Raw genomic sequence first — 19,963 nt, 5'->3', positions numbered from 1 at the left:
TCGTCGTCGTCGTTGTCGTCGTCGTTGCAGACTAGTACGACCGGTATATAACGCGTAAATGTATCCGTGTATACGTGTCGTGGAACGGGTATGTGGTGCCTGCGTCACCGGCGTCATATTTTAAATGTTAATACGGCCCGATCGATCCACCGGCCGGTAAATCGCGTTACGCGATCAAAAAAGCTGTGAGAAGGTAACGCGGTGGCCGATTATACGCGTGTTCGTATGTGTTACGGAGGGGGATGGAGCCACTCCCGATGCCGGTGATGTTACTTCCGCGCGAGGATTTATGATCGTGAAGGCAGAGCCTTGAGATGGGATCGATAGTCGCAGAATGAAACGCTATTAAGATATAAGTCATGAATAAGGAAACGAGATTTCAGCTCGCGCGTAAGAATATGTTACGATTATAAATCTTGCCTTCGTATCGCATTCGATGATATTATTATACGAATGTTATCTTTAGTGTTTTAAAATTATCAAACAAAAATAATGTTCTCCATGAAATATCGAGCGGTTCGAGTAGAGATGGCGCACCATCTTTATCAATAATTCACGGCTATATTTCAGCGGAGCTGTTTAAAATAATTTCATCGATGTAAGTTTAAATAGATGCCCAAGAGACGAGTAAATATTAATTCCCCGGCTGACATCGGATTACGGTATATACGTGGGGGCAGGTTTTAAATTTGCGAGAAATCGCGCGTCTCAGCGACGCAGTTTCCTCGAGGCTTTTCCATTACGAGTTATTTCCGCTCCTTCCATTTTTATGATACACCGTATGTAACGTAATAAGGGCATAATTATATCTCCCATTAATTGAGCGAAGTTTCCTGAGCGGAGTCGTTACATTCGCGGAAACCGCAAATAGCGCGCAGCTCCACTTCCATTCGTTTTAATTACACGTTGTCTCGTACATTGTCACAGGCGGCGTCGGGGGCGGGGAGGGGGCATATCGCGTCGTATCGATTTAAAGAGAATACGCGCGCAATACGGAGAAATATGTTCGCAACGTCAGCCAACTGACGGTACTCGCGAAATTGAGATAACCGAGAACCTCGTTGTTGTTGCGGTTCCATCCTGCTACATCGCGATTCTCGTAAACATCTTTCGGCTATAAGAAGGAAATTTACGAGGAAACGTTGCGGACGAATCTCCCCGCAATTTCCAGGCGCTTGATATAATATTGCGGAACAAAGGAGTCGCGCGCGCTTACTTTTTATATTCTTATTTTTACATTGCTCTTTTTCATTGTCGATTTTACGAACTGGGAAGAAAATTCGTCGCATCGAAGACGGTTTCAAACGATCGGCTTCACGACGTCATCAGAGTCTGGCACGATCGTTACGATTAATTGTGCCAACTTGTGCCGCGTTAACATTAATCGCCAATTTACGTCGTGCTATTTGGAAATGTCCGTAGTTTAATGGCTCATCTCCGAAAACAACTTTGACGTACGTACAGCGGTGGTAATCAGTCGCCATCGGCCTCGCGTCTCAACTTTGTTATTTAACGTTATAACTTTCGCATGTATGTATGTGTCTTGTGAAATTCGATGACCTGTGATAATGACGAGTCTCGCACCGATCGTAAATGCTAATAATCACGGATATGCTAATGTCGTTAAATAAAATCTGACCGCTGCGCCAAGTATACATGTAATTCATGCATACTCGCTATAAATACACCAAGTGTATGTCGCGCGATCGAATGACACTGTCGGCGATAAGCGTACGTTGACGATATCTGGCAAGGGTGATTTTACATGGGACATTTCATAGACATTAATAGCAATTCAAAACACCAGCGATGTATTTACGAAAACGTCGCTGCACACATTTCGGAGGATCGTATTTCATTTTCACGTCAATTTCGCCTCAGCGTAATTAATTTCAAATGAACGAACGCATAATGCATTAACTCTCGGGCTAAGGGTAATTTCCACCGGCGGTATAACATTGGAATCTGTCTGATTCGCGAGACATTTATTGAATAAACCTTAAAATTGATCTTTCATTCGCCGACTGGTTAAAAATTTATCAAGCGTATTTAAGTACTGGAAATTAGACAGATTAGAATAATAAAATGGTTAAAATCGTCGTGAAGCGTGCCAGCTTTCTCAGTTAATTATATCTGTATCTGTCAGTTTTTCACGGATGAAATTATCCGCAATGTATGTAAATCGATATGTGATTTTACTATTTTATCACGTATCACATGTAAAATTGCTTTTCGAATAAAAACATACATCCACGTGAAACCTCTTGCGTTAATTACTTTTCCTAAATTATTCCCTTAACTCTTCCACTCAAAGATTTAATTAAACCTTAAGATTCCTAAAGAATATTGTAAGAATACCTTGGCATGTCACGATTGCAACTGACGATTGTTGTATCCCGAGATAAAACTCGAGAAACGTAGTTGTTTCTCTTAAGGATAACCTTGACGATTTTTCCAGCGCAAACTTCACTCGTCACGGTTTCAATAATTTCTACACAATGCACATTTTCAACCCCCCCACCTACGTATCCCGTTTCTCAATAACGTCCGGATAAATCTTGGCGTTTCCCCGTACATCTATCTTTCTCTTTCCCTTCGATCGCGCCCCGTTCGTCCGTGGCGACCTCGATGCGAGGCGATGTCGGTTATTTTTAGAGAAGCGGCTTTAAGTTCGCGATGTATATATGTATAAAGAGAATAGCTCGCCGTGCCGCCTTTTTCCGCGGTACGAACGTTTAAAGGGGGTTACGGTCACGCCGATCATTTGTATTAACGGTGGATCTATCGGCGATCGCGTGGTAGCGATCCTCCGCCTTCGTCCGAGAAGAAAGATTGTTTCCGATAACGCGACCTGGTCGCTCTAACTTTACGCTCTGTGCTAATTTACTAAGAGTTCAAGGTATTCCTGGACGGTGATCGTTACATCTAACTCGGGTAGAAACCGCGTCTCGCGAAGAGATAACGCTCGGACAACAGTACGCGACCTCGTTTAACTTTGTCGACGTTTCGCAAACTTTGTGTTCGGGCATAACAAAAGACACAATTCCCAGCTCGCTTTTATTTGCGCGAAGTATTTAACTCAAAACGGAAGATGGGAAAACTGAAATGGATTTTTAATCCGTGATTCAGCTTAGATAAATAGTGCCCCTTCAAGAGGGAAGTATTTAACTCCCCATGAATAGATAATCTTCTAAAATTGCGAAACCAAGGAGATAAATTCAGATAATTGTCAGTTATGAGATTTTTTTATTACTACACTGCACTAGAACTTCTCTCTCGCTAAATTTCAAATATATATACCTCTTTCACTTTAAGTACAGAAAGTGCACACTAATTCATCTATAAAAAACAAATCTATTAAAAGACTCTTTTTAAGTAATCAACTGTTCTAGTTAACAAAATAAGAATTGATAAACGATTAATGCCGAAGATAACGTAGTACAAATGCGTGAGGTCCATTACACTCCGCATTATTCATTCGCGGTTTGAATAACTGCGAAGGTCCCTCTTTAAACCGTTCGGAACTAGTCCAACCAATCGAATGGCCTATGCAAATCGTGCAATTAATTAGCTCATTGAATTGCAAGTATGACTAAGTGTAATGGCTTTGAACGGACAAAGTTCTCGACATCGTGCTCGAAACTCGAGCAGTCAGCGTCTTACATGAGTCGCGGGTCCGTGTGCAATGTCAACGCATGAATGCAATGATACATGAATTCTCTAAGAACGTCACTGTCGCGTAGATATGCCGCAATAACGGGTCTCGAATCGCGCGTTAAAAGATATCCGATTTGAAGGCAAATCAAAACGAATGACGAGCCATCGTATGTATTTCTTTTTTTATCGACGGACGACGACAATGCGACTCCCTCGTTTTTAAAATTGTAGCGTACCGTGAATTTGCATCGAAACCCCATTTTCTTCCGTCGAGATGATTGAAACGTGCCGCGAAACGATTCTTAACTCGGTTACCGAAGAGAAATTCGTGAATAGCTCGACATTTCGTTCATAATACTTCTGGCAGTCCGATGTTTGTACGAAACATAGTAGCGAGTTACTGGTCGATTCTTAGACAAGAAAAGATAACGCACAATGGCGAAGAATGAGTCGTCCGTGTAATTTTCTGTTACAAGCGCATTTACGTACGCTATCATCAGCGTTATGCAAGCTCTACGCAAATGAAATCTTTACGGCAACCAAATTTACGATTGTCCACGTATTCTCAAAGACCGGTTTCGCTAAGCATGCTCGTTTAAATTTCAAACGCCAGCCTTCATACCGCAACGCCGCCGCAATAAAAGTTATCTTTCGTGAGTCACGTATAAACGCGCACTTCGAACTATAGGTATGTTATCGGTCAATTTATGCTAATAAAAATACCCGGCTTGAAAGGGGTCTGACATAATTTTTCATAAATTTTCATAAGCACGCGCGATTCCCCGGTCTTAATATCTCATATTAAAATTAAGCAAAATTAATATTCATAATGAAGATTAATCAATTATACAGTCAGAATAATCTTTTGTCAGTTGTTAAGAAGGTATTTAATGAAGGTCGTTAAACATTAGCTCGTTACCGTAATTATCGGAGCGGAGTACGTTTACATACAGATCGGGGACGTGCCATACACACTCCGCTGTTGTTCGCGGGCATCCTTCGTCCTCGGTAATCCCTTCCTCCCGCCCATCCTTTTTGCCGAGAGGGGAATAGTTTGCGGCGGAACGGCGGCGCGAGGAATTTTTATGACGAAAGTAAAACGGAACGACCCATAAAACCGGGCGGGCGCGATTCCATCTCTCTTCGGCTTCGCTCCGGAGTCGCGTAAAGTTTGCAACAAACTTCCTCATCGCGCAGACTTTAGCGTCCCTCATCCCATCCTCCCTCTTTCCCCCTACCTCTTCTTCTTCTTCTTCTTCTTCTTCTTCTTCGCTCGCCTCTCACTTCTCTCCCGTGGGCGAGAGAACCAGCTAAAGCGATCGCGTCGGCGAATACGAGGTAGATAGCTGGCACGTTTTACAGCTAGAAAAGCACATACCGCTTGATAACTTTTAAAGCGGAACGACCGGTCTGTTTCAGTCCGCGCGGAAGGCCAATCATATTCTATTCCGTTATGAAATGCTCTACGCGAACTACCGTGGATGTATCAAAAGAGTGTACTTTCCTCCTTTATTTTTCTTAACGTCTGCCTCGTTTCAAAAAAAAAGTTAACTTTCCCCCAAACTTATCTCCAGTCTTCATTTAACTTTCAATCAATCTTATTAAATCTCAGCTCGTAAAATCATTTCAATAAAAAAAATGTATATATAAAAGAAGTATTATTAAAGTCTTAGAGACATTCCGCGTTGAAAATGAATTTCAATATACGTTCTTTATACTTTAAACCGTTATATATATATATTGTTATTATTGTAAAATATCTTGATTGGTAATTCATATCGGAACGACGAAAAATCGTTTAAAAGTGTTTTAAACGAGTAAAGAAGGAACTCTGTTAAAATTTCGCTCACGTAAACGCGAATCGTGCACCGTCGACGTACACCAAAGTAACGTAAACTAAAGTCCCAGCTATAATTCATGAGAGCACCAAACTATTTTCCAACTACGTCCAACTATGGCTCGCTCGGCTGTAACGGCGAAGTTTGCGACTCCTAGTTTCTAACTGGATTTCTTTCGCACGAATGCGGCGATGCCACTGCCATAACTTAACCATCTACGGTCGACGTTGGCTTCAAAGTGCGCTCTAGTGCGCTCCGAATTTATCCCTTTTTACATTCGCTTCAACGATTGTTCGTCATGATCTGTTGCTAATCTTAAGCTTGGCTTACAAAAAATATAGGAAAAAGAAAGAGCATTCGCATCGTCAAAAGATACAAAACAGATATGTAAAAAAAGTTTTATGACAAATACTCAAAAAGTTTTTGAAAGAAGTTTTCGCACAAATTAACTCGGAAAAGTTAATAGGTATAACAAATTACACAAGACATTAAAATGTGATTAACGTAAACTCTAAGATCATTTTTCTTTTTCTTTCGTGCGATAAGTCAAGTTTTCGTAAAACTTTGCGCTCCTTAAAATTAATAGTGCTAATAAGCCACGGTTTCTAGATTTAGCGCGGCTCTTTGAAAGTTCCGTTAAGCGCGTGAATCTGAGGATTCCCCGAGCGAAAAGCGCGCGGAAATGCAGGACGTGCGACATTCATAGTACGTCGTCAATGTTTCTATTTCTGTGCCAATTCTTTCGTCGAAACTACGCCGTTCCGCTTTGCGAGACGAGGGAAAAACCACGCGGAGATATACGCTGTATGTGTACGGGGATATAAATACGATTAATCGGGCGCACACTATCCGGGCGGGTGTTTTCGCGTGCGTGACGCGCACCTGGTGTGTCACGTTAGACAAAAGTTGTCGTTGTCGTCGTCGTCGTAGCCGTCGCTTGTCGACGCAACCTGCAACATGGCGTGTCGCACGCACTCGTGATCTCCTCAGTGGCGTCGGCAGTGACACGGATACTTTCACGGTTCTTTTTTTGTAAGATGTAATTTCCTTCATTTACATCAAAGGGTTAAATATACAGCGCGCAACAAAGTAGGCTGTTACACCGGAAATCTTTTTTTAAAAAAAAAAAGTGTAATGAGATAACGTTGATTCCCAAGTGACTTTGCTACTAGAATCTAATCTATTTAATTCCTTTATATATTAAGTGCCTCTTTGCTACAAAATAACTTTATATGAAATAATAAATAATTGTGCAATATTTGGTAGAATTCAATCAATTTTTAAAAATCGATTTTGACGATAAAAAGATCGCCAGGAGATGTTCATAGTCATTTCTATCGATGACAAGCATCCTGTTAGATATTCTCCCCGTGAGCGGCGCGGAACCAATTTTCGTTCGATTACGCTGCTGGGGCCTCCGCTGAATGTGCACGAGCGTGTGTTGCAGCGGCTTAGAGAGGAGAGCGAAGAGAACGAGAGGAGAACGCACGGACTCTCCGCATGTGGTGCTCGGTAGTAATTATTAACCCGCAGTGACTCACTAGGTTGAGGACCTTTATGATCCACGTTAATGGGTCCGCCACTCGAAGCACCCGGAGTCATGCATACACATACGCGGATCATACGGCGCCGCCGCCTCGCGTACACGCGTGTGAGCTTCGTGGATGCAGGTGCACACGCGTGTGCGTTTATGGCTCCCGGCCACGCAAGTCTCGTAGCCGCGCGCGTTCCTACACGCCTGAAAAGCCTCGACCTACCCTTCTCTCTTTGGCAGGGAGAGAGTTAGTCACGAAGGCGGGCGAGCGTTCATCCTTTTAATGGATTTCTTGAATTAGAAACGGAAAGCGAACGAACGAACGAACGAACGAACGAACGAACGGACAGACGGACGGAGTATCGTTTTGTTTCTTGTTTACGCGCCGTCACGCAATCCCGGAAATATATCGTTATTTTCGACACCGCCCTCGGCGGTAATTATTCACAAGCCAAATTACGGGAGTGCGGAATTGTTGGAATTGCCAACGTGCCCCGACACGCGCGCGCGCCCACACGTGGGCGGACGGGCGCAGTCGTTTGCCGAGAAATTGAGTTATGCTTCGCGTCCAACTAGCTACCATAATATCAGATTGTGTACGAAGTGCGTACGTAACTCGTACGAAATCGTGCCGCGTTAAATTTATTCGCGTTCTAAATCGGTTAACGTTTCTCCCGGGGCAGTTTTGTTACACGCGACAAATAGAGAGGAAAGCTAATTACTTTTGACCGTTGTATGTATTTATTGTTAACTAAAACATAAAAAGTTCGGGGGAAAGGAGGAGAATGCTTCACGAACGTGCGTGAGGATGTTGGAAACTGGAATAATTATAGCGTTAAATAAAGATAAAGCGGTATAACCGGTAAATTAATTTTTTTTTTTGTGTGGTTTCAGGAGTATCAAAAAAAATTATTCGGAAATAATATGCAATATAAATTCTAATAATAGTATCGCGATAAAGATCCTTATAATTATTATAATGATATACTGGCACCAATTAAAGTGTACCAGTCCCCGTTGTGGCCAGAACCTGAAACATGCGAGCCCGTATGTGCTTTCCGGCTGCATAAAAAATATGTTGTATGGCATCGCGCGCGCGCGCGCGCGCGCGCGAAACCAGTTTCAGCCGGGACATCTGCACGTTAATGGCGACGTTAACGGCATGATAATGGCATGATGAACAGTGTGCCATCCGTGCTGCTAGGAACTGCGCGGGGGAGTCGCGTCCACGCGTACGATTTCGTTGAATCGGCAAACCTAGTTACGCTACATAGCGCCACGTCTACAGCGCGCTGCTATTATTACACAGGGACTTATTGTAGCCACGTCACGAGGTCCTATTATACGACCGTCGGTCGCGTCCACTGCGTTTGCTCGATTTGGCTACGGGGACACATTCCTGCGATTGGATTCCAGTTGAAGTCGCCGGAGAGTCAGTGACCCGATTAAAACGCAACGACAGGAAATGGGAAGATATCGGGATAATATGTATCTTTCTGTCTCTGAAGCCAAGTTGGAGGCATTGATTGTTCGAAATTGTGTCATATTAACTTGCTGTTCGTTAATAAAATTCTGGAAATTAGTCGGATCTTCTTTCTTTTGGATAAATATAAAATTTGGCGTATCGTGATGTAACAATTGAATGTAATTTTCAGACACCATCACGTTGACAAGGTAAGCGAACTTGGAGTAATGACTTTTAAGAATAAACTGTCGATAATTACCGAACAATAAATATTAATGCAGTATCGCAATTAGATTATTGATAATATTAAAGTAAAAATAAGTTATATATTCTATATATAATATTAGATCTTAGAATTATCTTGAATCAGAAGAGAAATAATGTTCAAATTAAGCTCTTCCTCTCGTCTTTCTCGCCGAGACTATAAATGCATAATATAAAATCTCTGCTTCCCAATCCAATTACAACTAAAATTCACGTCGGTGGACATTTAAATTGGCATTCGGACCATCGGAAGGCTGATGCTAAAAGTGGAAAAATCATGGCAAATTACGATTCTCCATCATCTGTACCTGCCAGGATCGATTTCAAATTTGTCAAAGAATCTGCGGCTGAAAGCGCATCCGGCGCGGCGAGATATCCCGTATAGAGACAATGCCCTATAGAAAGTACCTTCTGACACATTGTCGATCAATCGGCCGCGAGAGCGTTCGCGAACACGTGGTATATATTCGGGTCCTTTGACGGCGCACCGCCGGTTCGCCACAAATGCACGAAATTTTCCCCGGGCATCGCTCGCCCGTCGATACGCAGATCCACGAATGCTCTATGATGTCACAGCCATGCCGCACGCAATTTGCGAAATAGCCCGGCGTTTTGCTGCGTCGAGCGAAACGGGCGCTGAAAGCTATTTCATTCACATGTCACCGCTCGACATAGTCCCGTTCACTCGCGCATTGTGCGCCGTGACAGGTGCTTGGTTAATTATCATTTTTTATATAATTAATTAGTTTCAGGGAAATGACGCATGGATGTGACTCGCGGTGTTTATCAAATATAGGATAGTCGTACGCGAGGACTGAAGAACGAAAAGCCGATATTATTTGTGCGCGCGCGCGTGTGTGTGTGTGTGTGTGTGTGTGTGAATCAAATATACCGTAGGCACTTTCTCGTGAAAGGGTTTAAAAATATTTCACGCGCACGCTGACAGAGCGGTCGATTTGAACCTCTTCCTACATTCAAAAACTTGTCGCTTGAAAAAGAAGGAAAAAAAAAAAAAGATTGCAAAACCGCGGCGAGCGGCAAAGCTCTCCGACCTTGGATACTCGAAATGTCCAACGAGTTCTTGCACGCTTGAGTTGAGTTACGACTCGCTCGTTACGGCGATTACATACCGAACGAGCCAGACGGAGGTTACATCATTCCTCCTCTCCTTCCCTCCTCTTGTGCCCTAGCGAGGCCCTCCGTTTCGCAGGATTTACTGTTAACGCGATCAGCCTACGCACCACGCTCGTTCGCTCGCTCGCCAATATGCCCGGCGTACGAATACGTGTATGTACACGAATCTCGGAGAGCGAATTCACTTCGGATACGTAGCACACGTAACGCGAGAGACTAATGCATGAACGCGCGTGTGTTCGATAGTCTGCTAGCGAGCCCGTGAATGTGCATCCGCGAGACCGAATAATGAAGCATAGGCGTCGGATTTCAGACAAGAAAAATTTGGAACAAGACTGATAGAGTTAAAACGCACGTATAAATTGTGCAAGAGCCAAACGACTCGATAATAATATCAGTGAAATATTGCTGGCTTAATTAACAAAGATCCTTTAATTAGCACACTCTTTCAACCTCACAGAATATATAATAAACTTGAATCAAAACTGCCTTGGTTTATTAATCGAGTATTTTAGTAAACGGTCTGTCAATGTGTTCAACGTAAACCGACGCTAAGATAAGCGTCGAGTATAAATTTCACGACGAAAGAGAAACAGAAACGATAAACCGAACGACGAATTTTTAGCAGGGAGTTCCGAGAAAAACGAATTTCGTTTCGCGCGCGCGTCTTCTTCCGAGAAGAAGAGTCCACGCGTCCTCGGCCTCGAGTGGCCATCACACTCCCGGGAGCGATATCTGCGCGCGAGGCGCGACTTCTAATCTCCGCGCCGTTGCGCTCGGTCGCAGATAACGGACGGTTGCGAGATAACAGGAGATACGGGACGCCTGTATACGTATCTACGTGCATACATTGGTGCGCGCGAGCGAGCGAGCGGATCTGCCGTCCCGGGCAGATTTCGCGTGGCGCGCGTGTGTGCGTGACAGGCGTGTAAATCGCCGGCGAGCTGACGGACGTGTGCCACGTGAACTGCATAATGAACGGCGATCGTTGTCGGTACTTCGCCTACTCTCTCGAACGGCGCGGTGGGAAGATAACGCGATGACCTCGAGATAAATTGCTCGTCCGTGTCGCCCGTGTCGACCGATCGACTCTCTCTCTCTCTCTCTCTCTCTCTCTCTTCTATCTCGGAGTTGGACTACGACGACGACGACGACGACGACGACGACGACGACGACGATGTTCGAGACAGGCGTCGTCGTCGGTCGCAGGCGGAAGAAGTACACGCGTTGACTAATCGATTGGCAGATCGTACGCTTTACGCTCCATTCAACGGGAAACGATCGATTGACATCGAGATCCGTTGCACTGCGCACGATGGATTGGTTGAAAGTTGCATTTCAAGCCGAACGCGACACGCCTCGAATGTCATAAGGATGTACATTAAAAAAACGTAACGTCACAATTTATTAAAAGCAGACTAAATGTAACGTAATTCCTAGATGTTACCTCATTCACGTTCCTCCCACGTCGTCACATTTAATTATACCGTACGTGGCGTTCAGATAACATCGAGCGGTGTACAAAAGAATTAGCGAAGTCCGGGGAGAGAAGTTTTGTCGGTTTACGGTGGCCTTGGACGACGAGCAGCGCGTGACACGCCGCGAATGAAAAAAAAAAAACGTACGAGACTTTCGATTCGGCGATGAAACTGGGTGAAACCATGAGATATCTCGGGGCGTGTGATTCAGACCCGCGTGACGCAACGCGCGCTACGGAGGAGAGTTAGAGGCGCACCGACGAGGATTTATTTCCTTGTAAACTGTGTTTCGCGTGCACCTTCGGCGAACGCGCGGCTACTACGGAGCGCGACCGCAAAAAACAACGAGCGTTGTCCTCGAGATAAATTAGCGGCGAACGACAGAAGACACTTTTTACGAGACGCATTCCAGACGTGAATCTGTTCGCCACCAGCTATTTAAACAGTGATAATAATAGCACGGCGCACAATACGACGATGCTCGTGATAAAGACTTTGGCACCAATTATGACGTCGTCGGGCTTACATTCCAGAATAAATATCACTTGACATAAGTGATGGTCGTCATTAAAGAGAGAGAAAAAGAGAATTAACATAATTATACAGCACACGAGCAATAACTGAGCGTATGTTCAAGATAAAAAACGATGCCAATTCAATGAAGAATTAAAATAAACCTCATAATATCAAAATATCCCGATATATTTATTCTACTTAATATATAATCAATTTTGGTTTATTATATACGACGGGGTAGTCTCCAGTCTCTTATTATCCTGTTAGACGACGCTCTGACGCGGACACGGATCTCGGATGAGTTGCCAGGCACCCGATACTATATTTTTACAGCTTCCTGCTACGTGCATTCCTGTTCGTCTGCTCGTTCTTTTCTCCTCCTCGCTCCTGTACCGGTTAACAAACGGTCTCGGACGAGGCTACGGAGGGAGAAGGTTAAAGAGCAGGAGGAGAGGCAGGAGGTAGGATCCAGGGGGAAGAGGGCGTGAGGTGGTGAGCCAAGCGGGGAGAGATAAAAAAGAAGCTGCGCGTGACCTTGTGCCCAAATGCCAGTTTCTGTTGCCGCACTAGGCGGCCAGCTGATTACCTCTCTCGGAGAGGTCGGGCTTGCATAAGCGTTAAATCGCGATCGTTATACGAGAGAGAGAAAGAGAGAGAGAGAGAGAGAGAGAGAGAGAGAGAGAGAGAGAGAGATAGCGATAAGCGCATAATAGAACGTATTTAGAACAGGATAATAGCACGGTTGTGTAGCAGAAGATCGCTTTCTCGGAGAAAAAGGGCGAAACAGCGTACAGACTCTCCAATCATCTGCGCCAGTTCAAATCGTGTTAATAAGGAACGTAATGATTACGCGAATGCGCCGCGGGGATTGGATATTTCAATATCAAGCTGTACCCAGTTCGAGATATTTGATAAGCAAAAGACTGTAATTTAAATTACAGTCTTTGCACTCCACTTGGATAAATATTTTCTTTTCACTTGAACTGTCCAAATTATTTCAGCGTCATTTCCTTTCGCGTGAAACGCTTCAATGACTTGAACCGGCGTGTTAATTACTTGGTCTACTTTGTACTAGTTATATAATACGTCGTAATAAATCTTTGATGCACAACTTCGACGCAAAAGATCGATCCGGTTTATACCTAAGGGGAGGGGGAGAAATACCTGGCCGGCGGGACCATTGTATTTCACACGCCGCGTGCGCGAAAAAGAGCACGTCGGAACGCGTAGTACGCGATATTTTCTGCCGCAGGCAGAATTTCAGGAAATTTCGAATCGACGCGTAAAAGGCTCGCGTGATATCGGCAAATGCAATGTCGCGTTTCGCGACGTCCTCTCGTGCGGATAACCGATCGGCCGCCGATCCGTATCTCCGCTTTATCAAGTTTCCAATTTCACCTGTTCGTTACACGTAACGAGCGATTACCTCTCCCGGCTAACTCCGCAACGACATCCCTCATCGATATCCCGGGCAAATTTGCTCTTTAATTTGCCGATGGCTCTTTCGCGAAGTAAAGCTTGATAACTCGTCCTAATGCCCGTTTCGTTTAATGAACGACGTTAACTTGCAACGTTGCTGCCTAACGACGTATAACACGGTTACACATTTATTTCAGTTAACGAAATATTTTGCAGCGGGGGTTACTAAAGACATTATAAATTTTTCTTCTTTTTCCTCTCCATTTTCGTGTTCGTTCTCAATGTAACACGATATAATTTCTATTCTTACGTGACTCTAGCGATCTTTTCAAACGAGTTCGACAAAGATAATTAATTTTACATTGATCCTGAAATATATATATATATTTAAATAATTTATAATCTTTTCTGATCAATTTTCTTATACTTTTTATCGAAGCTAATTCAGGGCGCGATCGGTGCCTTTCTTGGAACGAGAATAATTTCGTTCGCGCACGATTAATCTTAACCATACCTTTGTATTCGGGAACGCATTTCAGGTCTCGCGTGACTCATCGCCGAGGCTAGGATTGAGCGAGAAAAAAGATGCATCGATCAATCAAGCTTTAATACCTCGTGATCGAGTGCTACCGGCTCCGATGGGATCCCAGAATGAGAGGAGATGAGACGCACAAGAAACGTGGGATATCGATCGCAGGAGGATGAACCGCGTAGTTAACCTTCGTCGCTACACGATGGTCATTAGGGTAGCTCTCTCGCCGCGCGTCTTCGTTCTTTTTGCGGCGTTCTCCCCGTGGGCTCGCTTGTACCCCGACGAGAAAGAGAGAGAAAAGAAAAGGAAAACTGAGAGCGCCCATTCTCGGATGCTATCGGACAGCTTCGGCCTTGAAAACGTCTCGAGGATGCGAAGACGATTAACTCGTCTGCCGACAAACTGTTGCTTCCAATTTTAGCCAATCTAATTTTCACGGAATATCATGCGAGCCGCAACATAATCGTTATTGCATAAGCGAAAAAAATGAGCAATTATGTAGCAAAAGTGTTACTTTGGGCGAAGAGAATTTTCTGTGTGTTTGATTCAAGTTTTCCCACTTGAGTTATCAGTTTCATTAACTCGTTAATCCATATTTGTTTGGCATTTGACCTAAATTGAATTATTTGATCCTTGCTATTTTTTTTCTCTCTCCATTATTAATCGGTAAATAACATCTATTTTTTTTTTTTAGAAAACATGAATGAATATTTTACGAGATAAATAAATCATAGACTAACTAAGAGCACGAATGTCTGTCTGTGAACAAATAACGAGATGACAGTTATCAAAAATAAGTGCGAAACGTCGTAGAGATGCAGAGATTGTAAATTTCTCTTTCTCTCCAGTCTCCGAAATAAAATACTGCGTTCCGAAAAAGCATCATAATGTGCCCGACGTTCAACGTCATAAAAATACTCGGAAACGATATTTAGAGGGACTTGGCACCAACTTGATGTAATATATTGTCAAGTCGACGCACGTCCTCCGCTGTCGGTTCCCTCCCTCCTGAACATGAGCAGCAGCAGCAGCAGCAGCAGCAGTGGCAGACGACGATGTAGGAGGTCATCATCGTCGTCTAGTAGCTTGCCAACCCAAACCCTCCGTCACTCTTTTCCGCCTGGGCTCTTACAAGAAGAGCTTTAATATCTCAGTTCACTGTGCTCTCGGTTCATAGATTAATTATCCCTACCTAGATGCTCGTTGAACTCGTCCAGTGGGTGAGGTCGTTGGATTTGTTGCGAAGATTAGTTTCAACGATACGTTAAAAGCACGCGAGAGAAAGAGAGAGAGAGAGAGAGAGAGAGACAGAGATATTGACAATTTTTATATCGCTGAGGGTTAATTGTGAAAAATGCTAGAATGACGTGATACGTATAACAAGAAATAAAGCTAAAATAAGTGAAACAGATATTTATAAAAGTAAAAGTGGTATAGCTGAGCTTTATACCAACTACGTCAAAATAAACGACCGTAAATCTAAGGAAGGATTATTTTTGATCATTTCTCAAATGCCAAGATATCAATAGCTTCCGATTTACGACGCTTGCCTTGTCGCGATAATAGTTCCGCGCTTAAATTATTCGTCGATCTAAAGTTCGCCGTGATAAGTTTCAAACATTCCAACTTTCCGTTTAGTTGCCGTACTTGCCGGACTTACACACCGGTAACTCTTTCGATCGATGCGTCGCTAAAACGAAACGTAGCGTACAATCATTGACAGCCCGTGGAGTCATGGCCGGGATCCATGTCTATCTTGAACCACACTGTTTCCATTGTTATCGACGAGGAAAGTGCATGCATGTTTCATACTTTCGGAGAATAATTTTGTTATAACCCGGCGAACTTTGACTATGAATAATGGAAAAACGGAAACTGTTCGCAAGAATTTATCAATTATGATAAATGTACAAAGAACATTTGTATATATAATGCTAATGAAACAGAACGAACTTTCCGTCTCTCGCATGCAAAAATCTGTAATTTCAGTGCCATATACGCATTGACCATTGAAGAAATTATGATAATGTGACCTCACTTTTGCGTCATCACTTCTCACTTGATCGTACTTGTAAAACAAACAGCCTGTCCATTATGCAGAAATCGGGGATATACATAATGGAGAAAACGTCAAGCGACACCGAAAGTTTCGGGCGGCCTTCGACGAGGTCAAGCGAGGCGCACGGCGCACACGGCTGGCAAGCAGGGTCATCGACACGTGTCGATCAGCGGTAGCGGCGCGCGACGGCGGCGGTGGTGGTGGTGGTGGTGGTGGCGGCGGCGGCGTTGGTGGTGGTATAAGTGTACCACCGGTTTATATTTATACGAGCCGAAGAGCGACGGTTTCGGGTCACCGTCTCGTTGTCGGCGTTGCCGCGCGAATGATGACTCGATTACTCAGGCCGAGCCTCGTCTCTATCGCGATAATCCGGCGGAAGTCGGAGGAACGGCTCGCAGCTGGCGCCCGGAAACGCACGTAGATACAAGTCGCGCGAGCGCGCGCGCAACGCTCGCCCGTGGATACGCACGCTCGAGCCTGTCCCGTCTTACCTCTTTTCTTTTTTCTTTCCTCTCTCTTTTTTTTTTTATTTTCAGGCGCATCCGCCTGCCTGCCCTCTCCGCATACGGAGGAGAAACGAGAATGGCGAGTATACATATACGCTTGACGTAGTCACGCGAGAGCAGTCGGACAAAGAAAGTCCGGCGGCTAGAACCGGCGGCGGTGGACGGGCAGCGAGAGAGCGCTGCCGAATGCAGCTGCCACAACGGTCGGGGCATTCACTTCCCCGATGCCGGACGATACAGTCCTCGTTTCCTTCGAGGTCTACCGAGGGGCCGGCTGGACGTTTTCGTCGCGTGGAAACGCGAGCGAGTAAACGCGCGCGGGCGGCTTCGGGGCAACTCGGAAACAAAAGGCAAAGCAGCTTCTCGAAGCGTGGCGAACTATGTTACACGTGACACCCGATCGAGGTGTTATTGGCACGTTTCAGATCATTTCTGTGTCGAGGTTATCGACGAGGCAACCGTTTGACCGGCGCGGCGTCGGCGGGAGGAAAAAAAGCTATAAACGTCGCGGATTGCGGCGGGAAAAGCGAATCTAGGGTTTTAGATTAGTGGCATAACGTTAGTCGTGACATCGTCACGCGGCAGTTTGACGCATTATTATCCGCGTATTCGAAGTCGCCCGCGCCGCGCGTTAGTCGAGCGGAAAAGTAGCCGCGTAAAATAAACTTTTTATCGTCGTTACATATCGGCGTTACGGCCATCCATTGAACAAGCCGATTATAGGAGACGTGACGCAACGCCAAGCCTACGAAGGCGCCGTTTATTGAACTGTGAATCTACTTTCGATCTATATGAATTCGCCTGCGTTCTCAAGTATCTTTTATACCTTAATACTTTTATCTCAAAGTACAGAGAGATTAAAATATATTAAATGAAATTTGTTTCCGTGAAGTTGAATCTCAAGTCATTTAGTCGTTGAAATTAGAAATTGTTTTAATATTACAACTTATTGATTTTTTTCCCATGTATTTTGTATGTATTTGTATTTCCATTATCGGAACTTAGTTTTTCTTAATGATAAAATGAAATGCCACGTTTAAATTATAAAAATTTTATTTCTTTACTTATAATTTAAAGGACACAACTTTACAGAAAAAAATCTCCTTCAATTCCTTTTAATTTTCTTTAATTTATTATTATTTTTTTTTTATAAGAAACTTTGATTACGCTTTTCAATCAGAGAACTTTTAAAAAAGTTCCAACGTGAAAAGATAAATTCGCAGATTCGCAGGAATGTTCCATTGGGAATTGAAAGACAATCAAGAAAACTAGACTCACCGTAACATCCTGTCGTGACGGTCCCTCTCGAGCAGCTCTTCCGGACTGGATGTTTGTGGGCCCAAGAGAGTGTGCGAGAGCGGCGGATAGGCCCTGGACGGCCTCCAAAGCATCTCGGCGACGTGGTGGCTCGGAGGCACTGGGCTGTGATAGCCGACCGGCGGCGCCGTGGCCGCGGCACTCGTGCCGGCGCTGGGCGCACCCTGGGGCGGATGCGCCATCAGTAGGGACGTATGCTGCACGCTCTGCACGTGCCAGATCCTGGCCGGGGCAGCGGCGGCAATGGAGCCTACTGATGTCGACGGTGTCGAGGACGACGTGGTCTCCTCGACGCTGAGCGCCGAGCTTCTGCTGCCGCTCCTCTCGTCGCCAGAACCGGCGCTCTTCAGTGAGCTTACCCCGCTATCGGAACCGCTGTCGCCGTAAGTACCGACGACGCCGGCGGCGCCGCTGCTGCTTCCCGACGACCGTATGCCGCCGACTGCCGTGGGCACACCGGTAAGGACACCCGCTCCAGGTATACCGGCCCCGGCCTCCACCTCCATGAGGCCAGCCTCATCGCCACCCCTCGATGTGTGAGACTGCTGTTGCACCTCGAGGAGGCTCGACGGGGTCAGGCGGGCGGCGGAATGGTGATGATGTTGGTGCGGGCTACTCGCTAGCTGATAGTGATGATGCTGCGACGGTTGCTGTTGTTGCTGTTGTTGGTGATGGTGATGGATCACCGGACTGTTGCTGGAATAACGCTGCTGGTGATGCTGCTGATGGTGATGCTGATGATGGAACTGTTGTTGCTGGTGATGCGGCTGATGGTAGGGTTGTAGATGATGGTGATGATGGTGACCGGCGATCGGCGGTGGCGGCTTGTTCAGTCTCTCGGCAAGGATGATCGGACTTTCGTTGTGCCGACTGCGTTCCTGCTCCCGCTGCTGTTCCAGGAGCAGGCTGTTCTGCCTGCCGGGGCCGCCGCCGCCGCTGCTACTAAATGGACTCAGCCTCTCCAGCACGGAGCCTGAGTCCTGACTGCTCGACTCCAGCAATTCGACGACCGACTCGACGCTGGCCGCCCTCACGCCGCCGACGCTACCCACGCTATCCTCCGTGCCTAGCTCGGTGGTAGTCAGTTCTGTGCGTCGCGAACGCTGCGAGCTCACCTCTTCTTCACTGGCGTTCTCGCAGTCGCGTTCGTCCTCTGTCGCTGCCGCCGCCGCCGCCGCTACGTCCTCTCTGTCTTCTTCCGCGAAACCCTTTGTCTTTGATCGAGTTGACTTCAGCACCGACGGACTGCCCTCGCGGATGGCATTCGTCTTGTCGCTGACCAGCGGCGAGTCGACGTGCAATCCATTCACGAGTAACTGCGGTGGCTGCTGTTGTCGTTGTTGCTGTTGCTCTTTGTGCTCGCCGGTCTTATCTGCGGCCCAATTGGTCGAGCGAGCGTCTTTTTTCGATTCGGATTTGTTATCTGCTTGCTGCTCCTCCTTGGAAGCCGGATCGCCTCCGGGATCGACTTTGTCCGGAGGTGGTGGCTCGGGTTCTCTGTCCCGCTCCCTGGACTGACTCTCCTCGTCCTCCTCGAGTTTACCGACCTCTCGTTCAGCTCCGTCGTGCTTTTCTACTCCCGCTACTTCCTCCTCGACGTCGTCCTCGTCGTGATCTTCCTCCTCGTCCTCTCCCTCCGCTTCCACTACCGACCCTCTGGCCCGATCCGCTGCAGCTTCCTCGACGTTTTTGCCCTTACTACTCTCGGACCGGAGCTTTCTGCCGACCGGGCTTGTTCTCAGCCGTTTAATCAGTGGATCGTAGCGTTCCTGACTCTCTTCATCCTCTCCCTCGAGACGCTCTTCCTCCTCCTCCTCCTCCTCCTCCTCTTCTTCCGATCCGTTGCCGAGGCGTTCGTCCTTGTCGGTTCTCGCGCCGGTACGATGCTCGACCGACTCCCCTTCGGCGTCTGTCTTGGTTTCTTGGCCGCCTCCTCCTGGCCTCGGTCTTCTTCGTACCGGCCTCTGATGCTGCGCCGGACTCTGGTGATCGGTAGTCGGGCTCTTTACCGCGGCGCCGCGTCTTCGTAGCTTCGAAGCGCTTCCCGACGCGCTGTTCGCTTCCTCTAACACCGGCCGCGCAACACGATTGCTTACTTTGCCCGACGGCGGACCTTTGTTCTCGCGATCTTCCTGCTGACGCGTGGATAACGCAGTTTCCGCCGAATCTTTTTCGGTTCTCTCGCGACTGGCACCCTCGCTCACGCGCCGACGCCGATTGTTACGAACATTGTTCTTCTCTGAA

The 19,963-nt window shown here is 46.1% G+C and overlaps 1 protein-coding gene across 1 annotated transcript in view; it reads right to left on the bottom strand.

Annotated features, from left to right (window-relative positions):
• Positions 1-1,230: 1,230 nt before the first annotated feature.
• The window catches only part of LOC118644980 (probable JmjC domain-containing histone demethylation protein 2C), a 193,195-nt gene continuing 174,462 nt past the window's right edge, over positions 1,231-19,963 (bottom strand). Inside the window, exon 8 of the mRNA XM_036285008.1 lies at positions 1,231-19,958. Coding sequence (XP_036140901.1) covers positions 17,677-19,958 — 2,282 coding nt within the window. The 3' untranslated portion in view covers positions 1,231-17,676. The remainder of the gene's footprint in view (positions 19,959-19,963) is intronic.

This window comes from Monomorium pharaonis, chromosome 1 (genome assembly GCF_013373865.1).
Source record: "Monomorium pharaonis isolate MP-MQ-018 chromosome 1, ASM1337386v2, whole genome shotgun sequence".
In the NCBI taxonomy this organism is placed as follows: Eukaryota; Metazoa; Arthropoda; class Insecta; order Hymenoptera; family Formicidae; genus Monomorium; species Monomorium pharaonis.
The sequence above is the reverse complement of the archived record's forward strand: the minus strand, read 5'-3'. Positions and strand labels throughout refer to the sequence as shown.